Below are 15,304 nucleotides of genomic sequence, written 5' to 3'. Positions count from 1 at the left end.
TTTTTAAACTTTTGTATATTGCATATTATTATTATTAGTAGTAGTAGTAGTAGTAGTAGTAGTAGTATTTTGGTATATTTTAATGTAAAGACATGTTTTGGTTGACACTCTTCCTCAGTATTGTATTAGTGTGTATATTTTCTTTTCTGTGGTTGACATGATCATGACTGTCAAAACAACAACAATAAGCGAAGTATGAGTAGTCAGGCATAACAATAAAAAGTGTTTTGTATTTATTTATACGCACACTCTTTCTCATATACACATATAGTGATAAGAATTTGTTGTAAGTTGTATGGAAAGTGACTTTGAGAGTACCATTATTTTTTATCCCACTCCTAAGGGAATCTCCATACATAAGCAGAATTCTACCCATGTATCACATGGCAAAATAGACAATGCAAGTGTAAATTGGATCCACTGGATTGTTTCCGATGTAATCATTATTAATACATTTATTGCCTACCCTTCACCATCAGGCCCATCCATATTCTGCTATAACCAATACTTCACAAATACTGTTATAAACTCAAAGAACTAGATTGAACCTATCAAACTTTAGCTTGAAAATGGTTTTTAAAAAATACTATTAATGGTTAACTTTGCTGACATTTTACACTGTTATTCATAGACAGACAAATGATTCTATGAAATCTATCTGGATGCATTGAACTTGCTAAGAGGCATACCAAAGTTTTAGAAACCATCCACATAATCAAAAAGCCTGAAGTTGGGAACATACAATTACATTCTAGTTTCCTTCATATGTTACACACATGCAAAAGGCATGAACAAAAGGTCCATGCGCTTACTAGCACTGCCCCAAAGCGGCATTCCTCCACTCCGTACTGTTGCCAAGCTGAGCATCATTTCCGCAGTGGGCAGTCCTCCTTACAGGTGGAGGCTCTGTGGGTTCCAAAATGCACTGGAGCCTCAACACCTAAAGAAGTATTCCCACTGCAGTGTGATCAACATGGTGATGGTAGGGGCAGGAGGAGCAACTCATGTTTGAGGTACAGCAAAATTCACAGCCCCACAACCCTTTTTCACCACACTCTCCCTTTACAGAGAAGGAACATGTGAAGAGGGCTTCTTGCTACTATAAAAGTATCTTGATCATGCTTTCTGAGTTCTATAAAATGCAAAACCCGAAAGACATAATGTGCCCACATCTCTTTCTTAAAATAGCACCCCAACCTCTGAGTGGTGTGAGATTCCAGGGGTCCAGGTGCTTATGCAGCGTTTGTGTTTCCTTTAGGATATATGGTTTATGCACACATATATACAACCTAAGCCTATGATGGAGGGGTTCAAAGCATTACACTCCAAAAGGGCTCTGTTTCTCCCATTGCGGCTGCCTCCGATTTAGAAAGTCAGCCCACCTTGTTCTCTGATGCTGCCTCTCCAGTTTGCTGCTGCTTGCAAACAGCCACTATTCTTCCTTCCAGCTTACAACATTGCCAACTCCGATCCTGAAACTCCCTCTTAACCGCCCCCCCCCCCCCAGCATTGTCTTCTGACTAATGATATCAGAGCTCAGGGTGGAGCTGTCCCCATTTGTTGTCTGGCACAGTCTTTACTTTGCTGATAGCTTATATTCCTGTCTTTGTTTTCTGCTAGTGACCCATATTTTGGGTGGTCACTTGAACACAGGGAGCCGAGTCTGATTTCCAGTTTAACTCTCCAACATTGATTAAATTCTAACACTTACAAAATCCAGGAATTGTAGATGACTTGCACCCACAAAATCTGGCACCCAAACTCCTAACAATACACAAAACCCTTCTTTCACACTTGGTGCTCTCCTTTCCTCACAAAGCTGCCAGGCAAGTGGTTTCTCACTACCTTTTTGTTTGCAAACAGCCACTGAATGGAACAGAGGACATTAAACAGTTTCACTATGAGAGTATGTTTCCCAATAGTGTTTGGGTGGTGAAACGGCTCTGTGAAAGCACTTATTTGTAGGTAAGGGTCTTTTTAAAATACTAGGCAAACTTGCATGTGAAAATGTGTATATTATTCATACTAAAATACTGAAAAAAATCATGAAGCATTTTTTAAAAAATGCAAATTGATGTTGAAATGTAAAGAACCGAAGACTGGGGGTAAAACCCAGAGAGAAACCAAAATTCACCCATCCTGTTCACAAATTATCTGACCTATGGTGGCAAATCAATTAATGCCATGCCAGGTATTGTTTACAAATGGTGAGGGCCAGCACAAGACATTCTGTCATCTGAAGCAGACCTGCTGCCTTTGCACTGATAATCACTCTCATTTTCCTCCTTTTGCTTTTGCCACTGCACTAGTGGCAGCCGTGCAAGTGTGCTGAGGCTCTCTAAAGCCACCCACCTTGCAATCCCCTGCTCCGAGTGGAAGGACCCAAGGGAACATACAGTCACTCCAGAGTAAGGCATCATGAGCAAGCTGAACAGAGCCTGGACCACTGTGGCTTTACCACAGCAGCACCAAATATTATTAAATTTGTAAGTGGAATAGACAAACTTCCAAGTTTAACAATTTACTGCTGCTAATAAAGTATTTGCTACAGCAAAGTAGCAGTGACACAGGGGAGCTCCAAGGAAAAGTAGGCCAGAATTCCTCCCTCCCCTTCCTCTCCAGAGCAAGATACTCTGGTGTGTGCAGTGCTGGAGAGTCCTACAGGAGGCACTGCCAAGTGTTTGACTGCTTTGCTGCAGCCGTAATGCGGCTATAGCACTCCCAGAACATTCAATGGCAGTGGGTGGGTGGCCAGGTGAGGGCATGCAAATCCATCTTCCTTCCCGTCCCTCAATCTGAGACAAGACCTCAGAGTGACTAATGGACAGGCCAGTCCTGCAAATGATTACAGACCAAAATTTAGTATATGGCCCTGGTGAATTAGAATTAGAATAGACTTTATTTGCATAGCCAACAGGTCATAGCATCAAAGGACAGACAAAAACAAAAATACATTACGGAAATAGTTATCATAAAATAATCTCAGTACTTAAAACTTGGCAGAGATAATGATATTAATAATAAAATCCTAGGCGAGGAATCCAGGTGACGACACTGATGTCATTCAGATAGCAGCTCTCAGTCTCATTGCTCTCTCGATAAATTTGGCAACCTTCTCTGTTGTCGAGCTGTTCTGGTCGGCTAGGAGTGAGAACAATTTGGCTTCACAAGAGCGGCCCGGGATAGCAGATAGTAGCGGCGTGATGGTCTCCTCCCTGAGATCTTTATATAGGGAGCAGGACAAGAGAACGTGTGACACAGTCTCTACGTAACCAGCTCCACAGTATGGCCCTGGTGATAAATACAAGAATGGATTCTATGGCTATGTCAATTTTAGGGATATAAAAATGATTGTGTAGAAAAGAAATGCAATCACACCACTGTCGCTAAGGAACACGTGGAGAGCTTTGGTTTCCTGGAGTCAACAATGAGCTATATCTATCTTCATTCTTCAAACCAAGCTCATACCCTTCTTTCTTCCAGCTGTCACAATAGATGGCAACTCCTGTTTTAAAATTATTCATAAATATTTCACTAAAGACCATTTATGTTTTGCCTCAAGACAGTTTCTCGATTTGATTTATTGCCGGTGGCCTTTTCCCCAGCACTGTACTGTCATTTAGGTAGCAGACTAGCAGCTTGTGAAAAGTGACACCCTTAAAATATCAAAGGCTCTTGGTCATGATAAGGACCAAACTGTTTTTTGTTCCCTTTGGCATACAAGGAGCCCTCAGTCCCCTTCCTCCATCGCTGGCAAACAGCCATGCCTCCTGCTCTTAACAAATAGCAATTGGCAGTAACTATTCTTCCCTTCAACTTCACCCCAAACTTCTTCCCTAATCCTTTTATCCCACCCCTAAAAGCTGCTCCAGCACCTTGAAGCAGTCCCTGAAGTCCAGGTAGCAATGCAGCATTACAGCTGCTAGAAACTGTAACACATGTGCATTTGTTATTGCGTGTATTTAACTGATTAAATACAAAGGAGAATGTAATTCAGAGAGTAAGAAAACTTTTAAAGCAAATCCAAAGTGTGCTCTTCAGATGTGTTGTCAGACCACCTCCACGGTGGAAGAGACAAGCATAGTAGCAAATAAAATGTTGGTGTCAAGCTTCCATTCTTCCTATTCTCTGCCTACTCCTGCCCTTCCTCAGTTAGCTTCTTCCTTTTTTATTATCTAGGGAAACCAAATGCCTGAAACAAGAAGTTCATAGCACATCAGGTTCTCTTTGCAGGTTGTGTGTGTATCTTCTTGCTCAGAAGCTGAAGGGTACAGGTGTCAACAACCTTGGCACTAGCTCAACAGGGAGAATATGCCAGCAATGTACATTATCTGTAATTTTTCCCTGCCTTTCAAATGTTTCAAAAGCATGGTGAGAACTGGAAAAATTCTCACAAAAACAAGGTGAGAGCTTGGTGGGGAAAAAAACCCATCCAGTCTCAACACAGCTCATCAGTCATAGTGCCAGGTGCCCCCTCAGCAGGTGTATTGTGTCCCTAGGAAACTGAATGTAACCCCGCAGTTGTATAAGTGGGTCACAAGATCCACAGGGATAGTATATATTGTCTATTCTGAGAACATTATCTTTTATGAGAAATTAAGTTCACAAAATTGATAATTGTCCTATTCAACTGTTTGCCTAACAACCATTTTAAAGAAAAAGGCAAAAGCATGTTCTTTTTTTTGTAATATAAAATGACAACTGTAGTAAGCAAAAATGCTAACACCAGAAGGCTGGAAACATTAAAAGCAGGGGTGCCCTCCAGATGTTTGAAACTAACTTCCACCTAGCTATTGGCCATCCTGGCTAAGACTGATAGCACTTATAACCAGCGCCAGCCCAAGACATTATGGCACCTAAGGTGGACCACAAAAAAAGAAGGGTGAGGGAAGATCTACATCAGAAATGGGGGGGAGGCACATTGGGATCTGATGCCCTAATGGATTTTGATGCCTGAGGTGGTAGCCTCACCTTGCCTCATGGGTTGGGGGCTGGCCCTGCTAATAATCCAATATATGTAGAGGGTACCACATAGGCTATCCCTTCCTTAAATAATGAAAATATAGAAGAACTACTCTAAATGTTGCTTTAAATGCTGCTCATCTAGGTCCCTCAGCACTGGCCATACTGTAAGTGTTAACAAGGCCTGGCTACCTTTTCTTTCTGTCAAGGGCCATATTCTCAGGGGAAATCTGCTGGGGCTACATGATGGCAGTGGATGGAGCCAGTGCGGGTGACAGGAAAAGTCAGAAACAAGTGGGCTCTGGATTAAATGATCCAGAATAAATACCAGCCTGCTACTTCAGGTTAAATTCCCAATCCTACGCCGCTCTACTCAGATGTAAAACCACTGGGCTTGATAGGGCTCTAGGATTACCTTCCAATGAGTATACAGATGATTCATTCATTATTATTATTTTACTACAAGAGACCAATGAAGCAACTGTTTTGGATATTAAGTGTAAGTAATTCTTTCCTGACATAAGAGTGTCACAACACACAGAGGGAGGGGGAGAGAGATAGAGAAAGAGAGAAAGAGAGAGAATTGGGAGGGGGTAGGGAGAAGAAAAACATACCCCATCTATTTATTTCTATCAAAAAATCAATGCTCTCAAAAGTTCTGAAAGGACACAGAGGGAAAAACACTTTGAAAAGCCAAAAAACTAAGGAGGATAGTGAGGAACTTTGATGGGATGGAATAAGGGAGCAGCTTCAAGAGGCATGTGGAACTACATGTGATGAGGCGGGCGCGCTGCACGTGGCTCACACCCTATACATCCATGTGCCAAGCCACTCATATAATTTGCTGATATTTGCATACAATTGCTTAAAATATTCCTATTGAATTCATACCACACAATGTCCCCATCCTATTTGACTAAAGTTTCAAATGTAGCGCTGTGTTCAAATGACCCACTTCTTGCAAGCGTGAGGCTGGTTCCCAGAAGACTGCACTGTTTGAAGGGTCCCACTACAGAATGGACTTTCAGAAAGCTAGAGTTTTGCAGACTGACAAAGGCATAGTCTCAAGGTGACACATTCCCATGGGAATTTCATGTCAAATAGAAAACTACTACAGAGTGTGTGGGGGGGTGACTGGCTCATAAAAGTCTCATTTCCCAAGCATTCGCCTATAATACGTTTTCAGCTGCTATAAGAATATATTCGCAGCATTGATTCTGACTGCTGGGCAAGCACAATCTCCCTTCTACCTTTCTTGGGACTATAATCTCATTTATTCAAAATATTCTAAAAGGGGAAACGGGACAGCATACATAGGCAGCTGTTGGCATTCTCCAAGCTACTGCAAGCTAATTTCCTTAAAACTAGGACCTTTCCAGTTTTGCCTCTGCTGCAATCATGGAAATTGCTGTTGACTTTATCCATGATATGTTCTCCACATTAGGTGTCTGGGGAAGCCTAGGACTGCTTGCATTAATTAAAAATATATAGTATGGCAAACCAACCATTATTTATTTATTATATCTATGCTATGCCTCAAAACGTACATTCTCTGGGCATAGTACAAATAAAAATCGAATAAAAACTAACAATAAGCGATGCTACAACCAAAGCACAAAAAGTTTGAAAGCCAATCAGCACAAGAACCCAAACAGAAAACCACAATGAAATACTGCAGACAGCACAGAACTAAGGCTACATTCAGGCATGGGGTTTAAATGCATCAGTTTTAGGGGTTATAATGCCAGCACTTTATAAAATTCCTTTTAAACTGCAGTACCTGTTGCATTATGGAACAGTAGGGTTTTTTTCTATTGATACATCGCCATGTCAGGATAAATTTTAAAGCCCAATTTTGGTCACATGAGCAGTGGTGGTGTGATCATGAAAACTACGAGAAAATTACAACAGAAAACTTTTGTGATTTTCTGAGTTTTAAATGGATTTTTCTTGAAGCAATTAACATGGAAATGAGTGCTAAATGTCCACTAGATTCCTAGAAGTGGCTTTTATGTCATGTGAAAATGAGAGAATTAACAGTTAAGGAAACATTGGGAGGACAGAATATAATGCTGCCTAAATGAAGCAAAAACAGCCATCAAATGCATACTTTCAAACCACCATCTATACCACAAGGACGTTTGACCACATCTTAAAAAGTCCTGGGAGAACAATGAAGTCTTAACATGGCACCAATGTGCCCACAACATGGGCAATAGGCAAGTTTCCTGGGGGACACCATAGCCGACAGGAGGGTGTCTGTAATACATGCATGTACTTATCCACTTCTGAATATTTTATCTCCACTACAAAGACATATTTGGGAGGGGGAGAGATGTCAACATGTTCGTGCTGATAGAAGCCAACATAATTCTTTATCTTTCAACCTCTTGTAATGTTTAATGATATTTGAATCAGAGGTCAGACTCTAGGGCGACCTACTCCATCTTATTCTGTCAGGTACTGAACAATTAATTGCCTAGAAGTGTTGCCATATATAATAATGTCATGGAGGCAATTTACCCCTTCCTGCTACACTGTTAACTGCTTCCATCTAAACACAGCTCCTTTAAACATATCTCTCAAAATTGCTTCCAAAGATAATGCCAGAATATATAGGTTAACCTTTGTGGATTCCTAAAAATGGTAACCTGGCAGCAGAAGACCAGATTAATGCAGATTAAAATGAAATGAAGTGAGACATCCAAGGGAAGCATTCATTGAACAAGTCAATTAATGAATTGAACCTATCAAGCCAGATACATACCATTAATAACTGGAATGGTGTTTGATCTTCATCAGTTTTATTCAGAATGCAATAAAAACATATGAGACTGGCAAGCATGAAAATAGCTACTTAGGCTCAATCAGGATTCAGCAGATTTTATTTTTTTGAATTGTTGACCAGTGTTGGGGGGAGCACAGGATCAAATAGGGCCAAAATTTGTCACTGGATGGGGATGATGTAATGTGATAATGTAGTGTCGCTTTTACATGGGGAATTGAACAGGCAAAAGTTTGGGAAAGCTGAATGACAGGTTCCACTGACATCCCTCATCCACTCAGCTCAAGAATATCAGTCAGCACATCATAAAGTGCTTTTGAAACACGCCTCAGTTTCAAAACAGTATGTCATGAACCACAGGGGGAACAGTCATTCAGAGAAAACAGTTGTAAAACTTCATTAGGCTTTCAGGACTAGTTCCATAGTTTTTTGGATACAGGCCAACATGCTCGGAGAATGGTCTAAAATACAGGCCAATTTCAACGCTCCAGAGGAAAGAACAGCAATCTATAAGCCATAAGGCTACATAATAGCTTTTCACATTCACATATTGCAAAACGTTTTTCAAATGTCAGTATATGTGGGAAAAGGATAGAATATCACATTAACATGAAGTATTTCAGAACAACAGTTCTAAAATATTTTCATCATAGGACTCATTAATAGGTTTTAAATTTTAGTTCTGAGTTGGTTCTACCTGCCATCCTATTCTAGAAAAGAAAGAAGTCCATAACTCATTGTAATCATATTGACCGGGTCCACACATCACATTAGCTGCTTTGAGTTACTGCTTTGTGTACAGTATAAATTTCAATCAAGTATGTACGTATGTATGTAAACCAGAGGTGGGAAACCTAAGGCCCGGGGGCAAATTGCATCCCTTCAACCAGGTTTGTGTGACTGCTGGGACTTGTCCAGGCTGTGCCTCCATAGGCCACACTCTTCACATGCCCTGCTCCATGCTCTCTCTGAGTACTTTTGCCGGGCTGGAATATGATCATGTCTCTTTCTTGCCTGGCTGGAGAGTGGTATGTGTGTGTGCATGTGCATGCATGTATATGAACGTGTGTGTGTGAAAACCTCTGTCTTTTGTGTGGCTGGAATGTAGGCCATTGTACCAAGATAAGAGTTACATACATTGCCCTACCCAACTGTTGCCTCTCACCTCACGCACCCCTTCCCAACTCCCAGAAGGTCACCCATGAGCAAATGCTGCCCTCAGGCTGAAAAAGATCCCTCATTCCTGCATTAAGCTGAAGTTGAAATAAAACAATGCAGCAACCAATACCTACGATGTCCACAGATGGTCTCAGTAAACAATCCCTTTAAAAATCCACAATGCACAACAGACTTTTGGCTCTTTCTGATCTGTTCTTGTTGGCATTTGCCCGACCTCTCCTACGCTGAAATAGTCCACATTTCATTGAATTCCAGCATTGGACACCCATCCTCCCTTCCTACTGCTGGGAAATAAACAATGGACTGACTTGTCAAGTCGTCTAAATTAGGGCTCGTGTTGTGTTTTCTCCTAAACAAAATATGGATGATAAAACAAGAACAAACTTGGGGGAAATTCCTTTGCCAAATCAAGATCTCAAAAGCACCAGAAAAGAACGTTAAATGTAGATCTATGCACATTCATATGCACATGGGACCCTTCTGAATGCAAAAGTTTCCATTAAATTCAAAGAGTGAGACAATAATTAGCAAATAATATAAATACAATCATTTATCAGCAACCTCTCTGCTCAAAGGTCACATGCAATATTAGGGGGAGCATCTAAAAATAGTGACATAAAAGTACACTAAAAAACAACAACAACAACAAAAACAACCCAGCAAATTAAAACAGCAGCAATAAATATGAACAAAAATATCAAAAGTAGGGAAAACCTAATCTGAGTGAGGCATCTCCTTGTGGTCACTGCAGTTTCTATACTCAGATTACCAGACTGAGTCCAATGTATTTTGCTGCGGAAGAACGTAGTGTTTCAGAGACTGAAACTCTAGTTATTTTCAGAAAGCTTGGCTCTTCTGGGTCAGAGTTTGGTTTACTTAATCTTCTCATGATGGGAATTAGATTTCCCTTGTGGTGACATCCACTGCCAGAAATGGATGCATCAAATTTCGAGTGCCAAGGAATTAATGTACCAATCTGCATAATCAAATCCCTGAGATAAACAGCAGCATTTCTTTTTCAATACAGTATTACCAGGCTCTAGGTTATTGCAACTACTTTGTATATATGTAAATATACATATATATATACTTGTCCAAAATTGATGACACTGTAATTTTTAATAATAGTTTTATTGTAAAGCCCTTTGAACATAGTTATAGAAAATTTTCACTACATGAAATTGACTAAATCTGGAGTAATCATTTTTTCTTTTGATCTGTGAGGAATGTGTATGGGGGAGCTGAACAGAAAAAAGTGTATCTATATAAAACATGGAATGAGTTATGTACTGAAATTTTTCATGTCACACTTTTCAAAAATAACAATTTAAATTATGTTTTAACTTCTTTGTTGTAGAATAACTAAATGATTTTGAGTTTTGCTCTGAAGATGAAATGTGACAAAAATTAGTTATAAGAATAACTAATTTTCAAAAGTTTACTTCTGTGACCATACACAGAAAACATAGAGGAAGAAGAATGGAAGATGGAAGAATGGTGCAGAGTGATACATGCACTGGTTATCTTCTGCTTGGACTACTGCAATGCACTCTATGTGGAGCTACCTTTGAAGGTGACTCGGAAACTACAATTAATCCAGAATGCAGCGGCTAAACTGGTGACTGGGAGCAGCCACCGTGACCACCGTAACACCAGTCCTGAAAGATCTATATTGGCTCCCAGTACATTTCTGAGCACAATTCAAAGTGTTGGTGCTGAGCTTTAAAGCCCTAAACGGCCTTGGAGCATCTCCACTCCATTGTTCAGCCTGGACACTGAGATCCAACAGCAAGGGGCTCCTGGCAGTTCCCACACTGTGAAAAGTGAAGTTACAGGGAACCAGGCAAAGGGCCTTCTCGGTAGTAGTGCCCACCCTGTGGAATACCCTCCCATCAGATGTTAAGGAGATAAGTAATTATATAACATTTTGGAAACATCTGAAGGCAGCCCTGTATAGCGAAGCTTTTTAGGGTTGAATGTTTTTCTATGTTTTTATATATGCTGGAAGCTGCCCAGAGTGGCTGGGGCAACCCAGTCAGATGGGCAGGGTACAAATAATTAGTAGTAGTAGTAGTAGTAGTAGTAGTAGTAGTCATATTGTTATGGGTTTGTGGGTACCCTGGTTCCTCCAGATCCCTGGGTGCTGGGGTTTAATCAGTGCTTTGAGAATTAAGATGGGCCGGCAGACATCCTCCACACACACACACACACACACACACACACACACACACACACACACACACTGCAAAGGAAATGATTAAACAGTTGATTTCCAAATGGGTGCCAATGCCTAAGTGAAAACCATTTGTTCCTCTTCTTCTGGAGAAGGATGGCAGAGAGCGGGAGCAGTTAAAGTTTTCAAGGAACAAGTATTATAGGGCATTTTCATACCCTCACCTATTTTTAAAGTAGGCTCCAGGGGCAATTAAACAGCACTGCAACTGAAATATGTGTAAGTCAGGGGCCACATCTTTGTGACAGACACTAAAGACCAAATTGCTTTCACTAGAAGGAGTATACATGATTGGAGTGACTATCAGATAGGAAAGCTATATTGAACAATAAACCAACTTCTTTACCTGAACAATAGACCACTTTATTTTTTGCTCTCCCTCAACCTCAAATTGTCAAAACCAAATCAATTACATGCATATTGTACATCTATTGAACCATGAAGGCTGCAGAGAAGACACACTCAAGATCTCATCATACTTGCTCTAGTATCTATGACCTGCTATAATACTTACTGTACCTAATATGCCTCCCAAAACAAGCCTTAGTTTGAAAATTCCAATTTTTTTTGCTTTTAGATTTCATTGTCATGACACTATATGGAAATTTCCAATGCACTTTTAAGTTTGCTGAGTTCTGTTTGTTTGAGAAGTACACTTAAATCTAAAGAGCCACACTGTATACATATTATATCTGTAAAAATATTCTGTTACTCACATACCATTATATTTTTTTTTTAGTCAAAGGGTTGTTTTGATATCCAGATCCTTTTTAATTGTGGTTGTAGTATATAGTCTCATCATAAAAAACTCTGTTCTATATAACTGCATCTCTCTAATTTACCTTTTATACTGAATATGCTCCATGTATGGTCCTGTAATGGTTTACATGACTATGAGTTAGTGTGTACATATCTTTATGACAAATCAATAGGAAATGTAAGAAAAAAATGATGTAAGGTCTGCAAACCAAGTAAATACTAAACTGTGTAAGAATATGCTTATAGAAGGTAGAACAGGAAAAGTTAAAATCTGGAAGGCAGGTAAACACAACTTTGGTTTGTTGTGATACAATAAATTAAGTTCTTTGGCATACTTGCATGAAACATCTTTTCATACTTAATTTTTTATGGGACTTCATTTTCAGTACTAATTGGTTACTGAATAATGTAGTTTTTAGATATTTTATTGATAGAATTATTGATAGAAGGGGAAAGGTCAAGTGCAACAACTTCAGCTTATGGACAGAGGCCATTGCTCAGTGGCTGAGCACCTGCTTTGCATGCAGAAGGTCCCAGGATTAATTCATGGAAACTCCATTTAAAAGGGATCTGATGATGTTAAAGTCTTTCTGCCTTAGACCTGGATAGACAATACATGTTAGGTAGATGCTGGATAAAAATCCTGACCTGGTAAAACACAGCTTTAGAATATTATTTAAAATTCTGCTGTGCATTTCCTTCTTGATTCTTCCTCCTGTCTGAATTGTTTTACTACTTTAGTAGATTCAACATTACATTAGTTTTACTTTATTTACTTTTGTTTTCGTTTAGCATTACCCAGCTTCTGAAATATTTTATCCATTTTAATCATTCTGTCTCATATATATTTAGATTGGGAGGCTGTGAGCAGAAACCATTAATTTATATTTCTGCAGAACACTCTATACATTTAATGTTGTGTTTTTTTAAAAAAAAATAAGCAAATATAATGTCTGCTAGCTGATGGTATTACTACATATTTAGAAGCACAGTTTCCAGGACAATATGTAGATTAAAACAATAAATATGATGAACTTGTATAAAGCCACAGAAAAGCAACCACAAAAACAACAAAATCCAGCAAAGCCATAAAAACAAAACTAAAGAAAACCTGCTGAAATGTCTGACACTGATAAACCACGAAAGCTGGCACCAGGCGGGCTTATTTGAGGAAGGGGTTCCTGAGGTGGGGTGCCAGTCCTCTAGTTAGCCGCCACCCACCACAGTTACTTTCAAAAATACTGTCACTTCAGGTTAAATACCTGACCACTGAGATATTAGAATGATGCCAGATGAAGGAAAAGGAATGGCTCGGAGAGCAAGGTAGGCAAGGCAAGTCTAACGGCTGTGACAAAACACTGAAGTGATGTGCTTTGGTGGCAAATTAAACACGATTTACTGAAGATGGAAAGGTGGTTCTACTTCCATTTGGATCTTTCCGATTTCGTCATTATTATGTATCATCATGGGTTTCAATTGATTTATCTGTATCTTTACAAGTATGAAGACTAACAGTGAGCATTGCTCATCAATATTCTCAGGTGGTACTAATTCTAAGGTACTGATTTCCATATTTTTCAGGATATATTTGCATCTGCATCATAAGCATACTGGACTAAGTACTTTACCTGCAGGCAGAAGCATAGCAGAGTGTTCCCTTTCTGGACATATGTGCAAAAGTATTGAATTTAACATGTCACCCTACACAGAAAATGTGATATCTGAGCACTCTGTTCATATTGCCACCTAGGGCTCCCCATTCTATTAGGCAAGTAGGAGGAAGGGGCATGTTCAGCTGCCATATGGGATAAACATAAACCATGTTCAGGATTTGCCTGAACACATGACAGCTTAAACTATGGTTGGGGTAGGTATACACACACACAAGCTCAGCCTGCAATATTCCTGGGCTGCTGTTCATATCTTCATGTGATTTTTGAAAAGGTCTGAAGATGGTTTTTAAGCATGTTCAATTGAATGTGCTCTCCATAAACAGAGGTCTGAGGATGAGGTGTGTGCTGCTGCCCTGTCCATAGTTTGATCATGTTCAAGCAAATTTCCCCCAAAATTGTCTGATGGGATTTCCAAGTGAGTTTCCATGCCTGCACACCGTAGAAGGAACTCGCTGTGTCCTACAGGGATCTCTCTATGCAAAAATACACAATAGACTGGATTACGACCATCTTGTTTGATAAAAAAAATATTGATTGCTTTCTCTTTTTTAACCCTTTATTCATTTCATGTACCAAGTATGTTGATTTCAACAGGCCTTACTTTCACCCCTCCAACAACAGCCTTTGTTATAACAGTAGTATACTGTAACAACTAAAATAATGCTTTAGATCAGGCTGCAATTGTCAGTGCGCTGTGGCTGATTTTTCATAATTTGAGAAGAATTGTGCAGAAAAAATAGATGTAAAAGAAGCCAAATCCATTGGCCTATTAAACATTTTCCCCCACAAAAAGTATAAATTGACATGTGCAGATTTATGCAAAAGATAGAGAGAATTCTGTAAATTTATATAAATTAATTGGTTAGACTAGAAATCTCTTCTTCATCCAATAAGATCCAATAAGTTACATGACTGAAATTATCCTATTACAACATGGCCTATACTTCTTGTTGCTCTGTTTACTTATTATTCAAAGTGACTTAGATTTCGTAGTGTTTTTTTAGAAAGCATACTGAGCTCTCTCTCTTCTCTATCTTATTCAGCTTCAATGTACCTCCAGAATTTGTACATTTTCAATTTCAACAGTATCAGATGACAGAGAGCCAATGTCCCTCTAATACACTGTCCCTATCAACTGTCATACTTTGCTTGTTGAAATTGCCATAAGCTGTCTAATGTTATGTAATTTCAGTAAGTATAACATGCCACATATTTTAAACCGCAAATGTGTTTTCATGAATTAAGTCTACCTGAAGCAGCAAGCCAGACGTTGGTTTCATTCTTTGATGGAATAGCACACTAAGCGTTCGGTTCTGTTGTTCCAGGTCAAAAACTCTTGTCTTTAACTTTAAACACTCCTCCCTCAGGTCCTAGAACAGGGAAGGAAATCTGAATTAGCAAAAAAAAAAACAACCCACATAATTCAAATATTAACTGAAAAGTCAATGAATATTATAATGCATGTGACAGAACACCACCCTTCTGTTAATGCCTGTGACAGAACACTACCCTATTCTGTTAATAGGAGGAATCCTATTTGCTAAAGGCTCCTTGATCTTGTGGAGGCCTCTGCTGACAGAAGGATGCAAAGTGCTTTTCACTTATCTCCTGCCCTCCTGTAGCTTCGACAACAACTTCCACACAGCACAGTAGCATCCCTCAACCACCTGGAGCAGATTTTCAGGTGTAGAAGAAGCAACAAAGAAGAGGTGA

The 15,304-nt window shown here is 39.5% G+C and overlaps 1 protein-coding gene across 13 annotated transcripts in view; it reads right to left on the bottom strand.

Moving 5' to 3' along the window:
• NCKAP5 (NCK associated protein 5) overlaps positions 1 to 15,304 on the bottom strand; it is a 605,696-nt gene that overhangs the window by 114,688 nt on the left and 475,704 nt on the right. For all 13 annotated transcript variants that reach the window (XM_083581664.1, XM_083581665.1, XM_083581669.1 and 10 more), the window contains one exon: positions 14,842 to 14,961. In XM_083581664.1, coding sequence (XP_083437790.1) covers positions 14,842 to 14,961 — 120 coding nt within the window. The remainder of the gene's footprint in view (positions 1 to 14,841; positions 14,962 to 15,304) is intronic.

Source organism: Podarcis filfolensis (assembly GCF_964270895.1).
Source record: "Podarcis filfolensis genome assembly, chromosome: 1".
Classification (NCBI taxonomy): Eukaryota; Metazoa; Chordata; class Lepidosauria; order Squamata; family Lacertidae; genus Podarcis; species Podarcis filfolensis.
The sequence above is the reverse complement of the archived record's forward strand: the minus strand, read 5'-3'. Positions and strand labels throughout refer to the sequence as shown.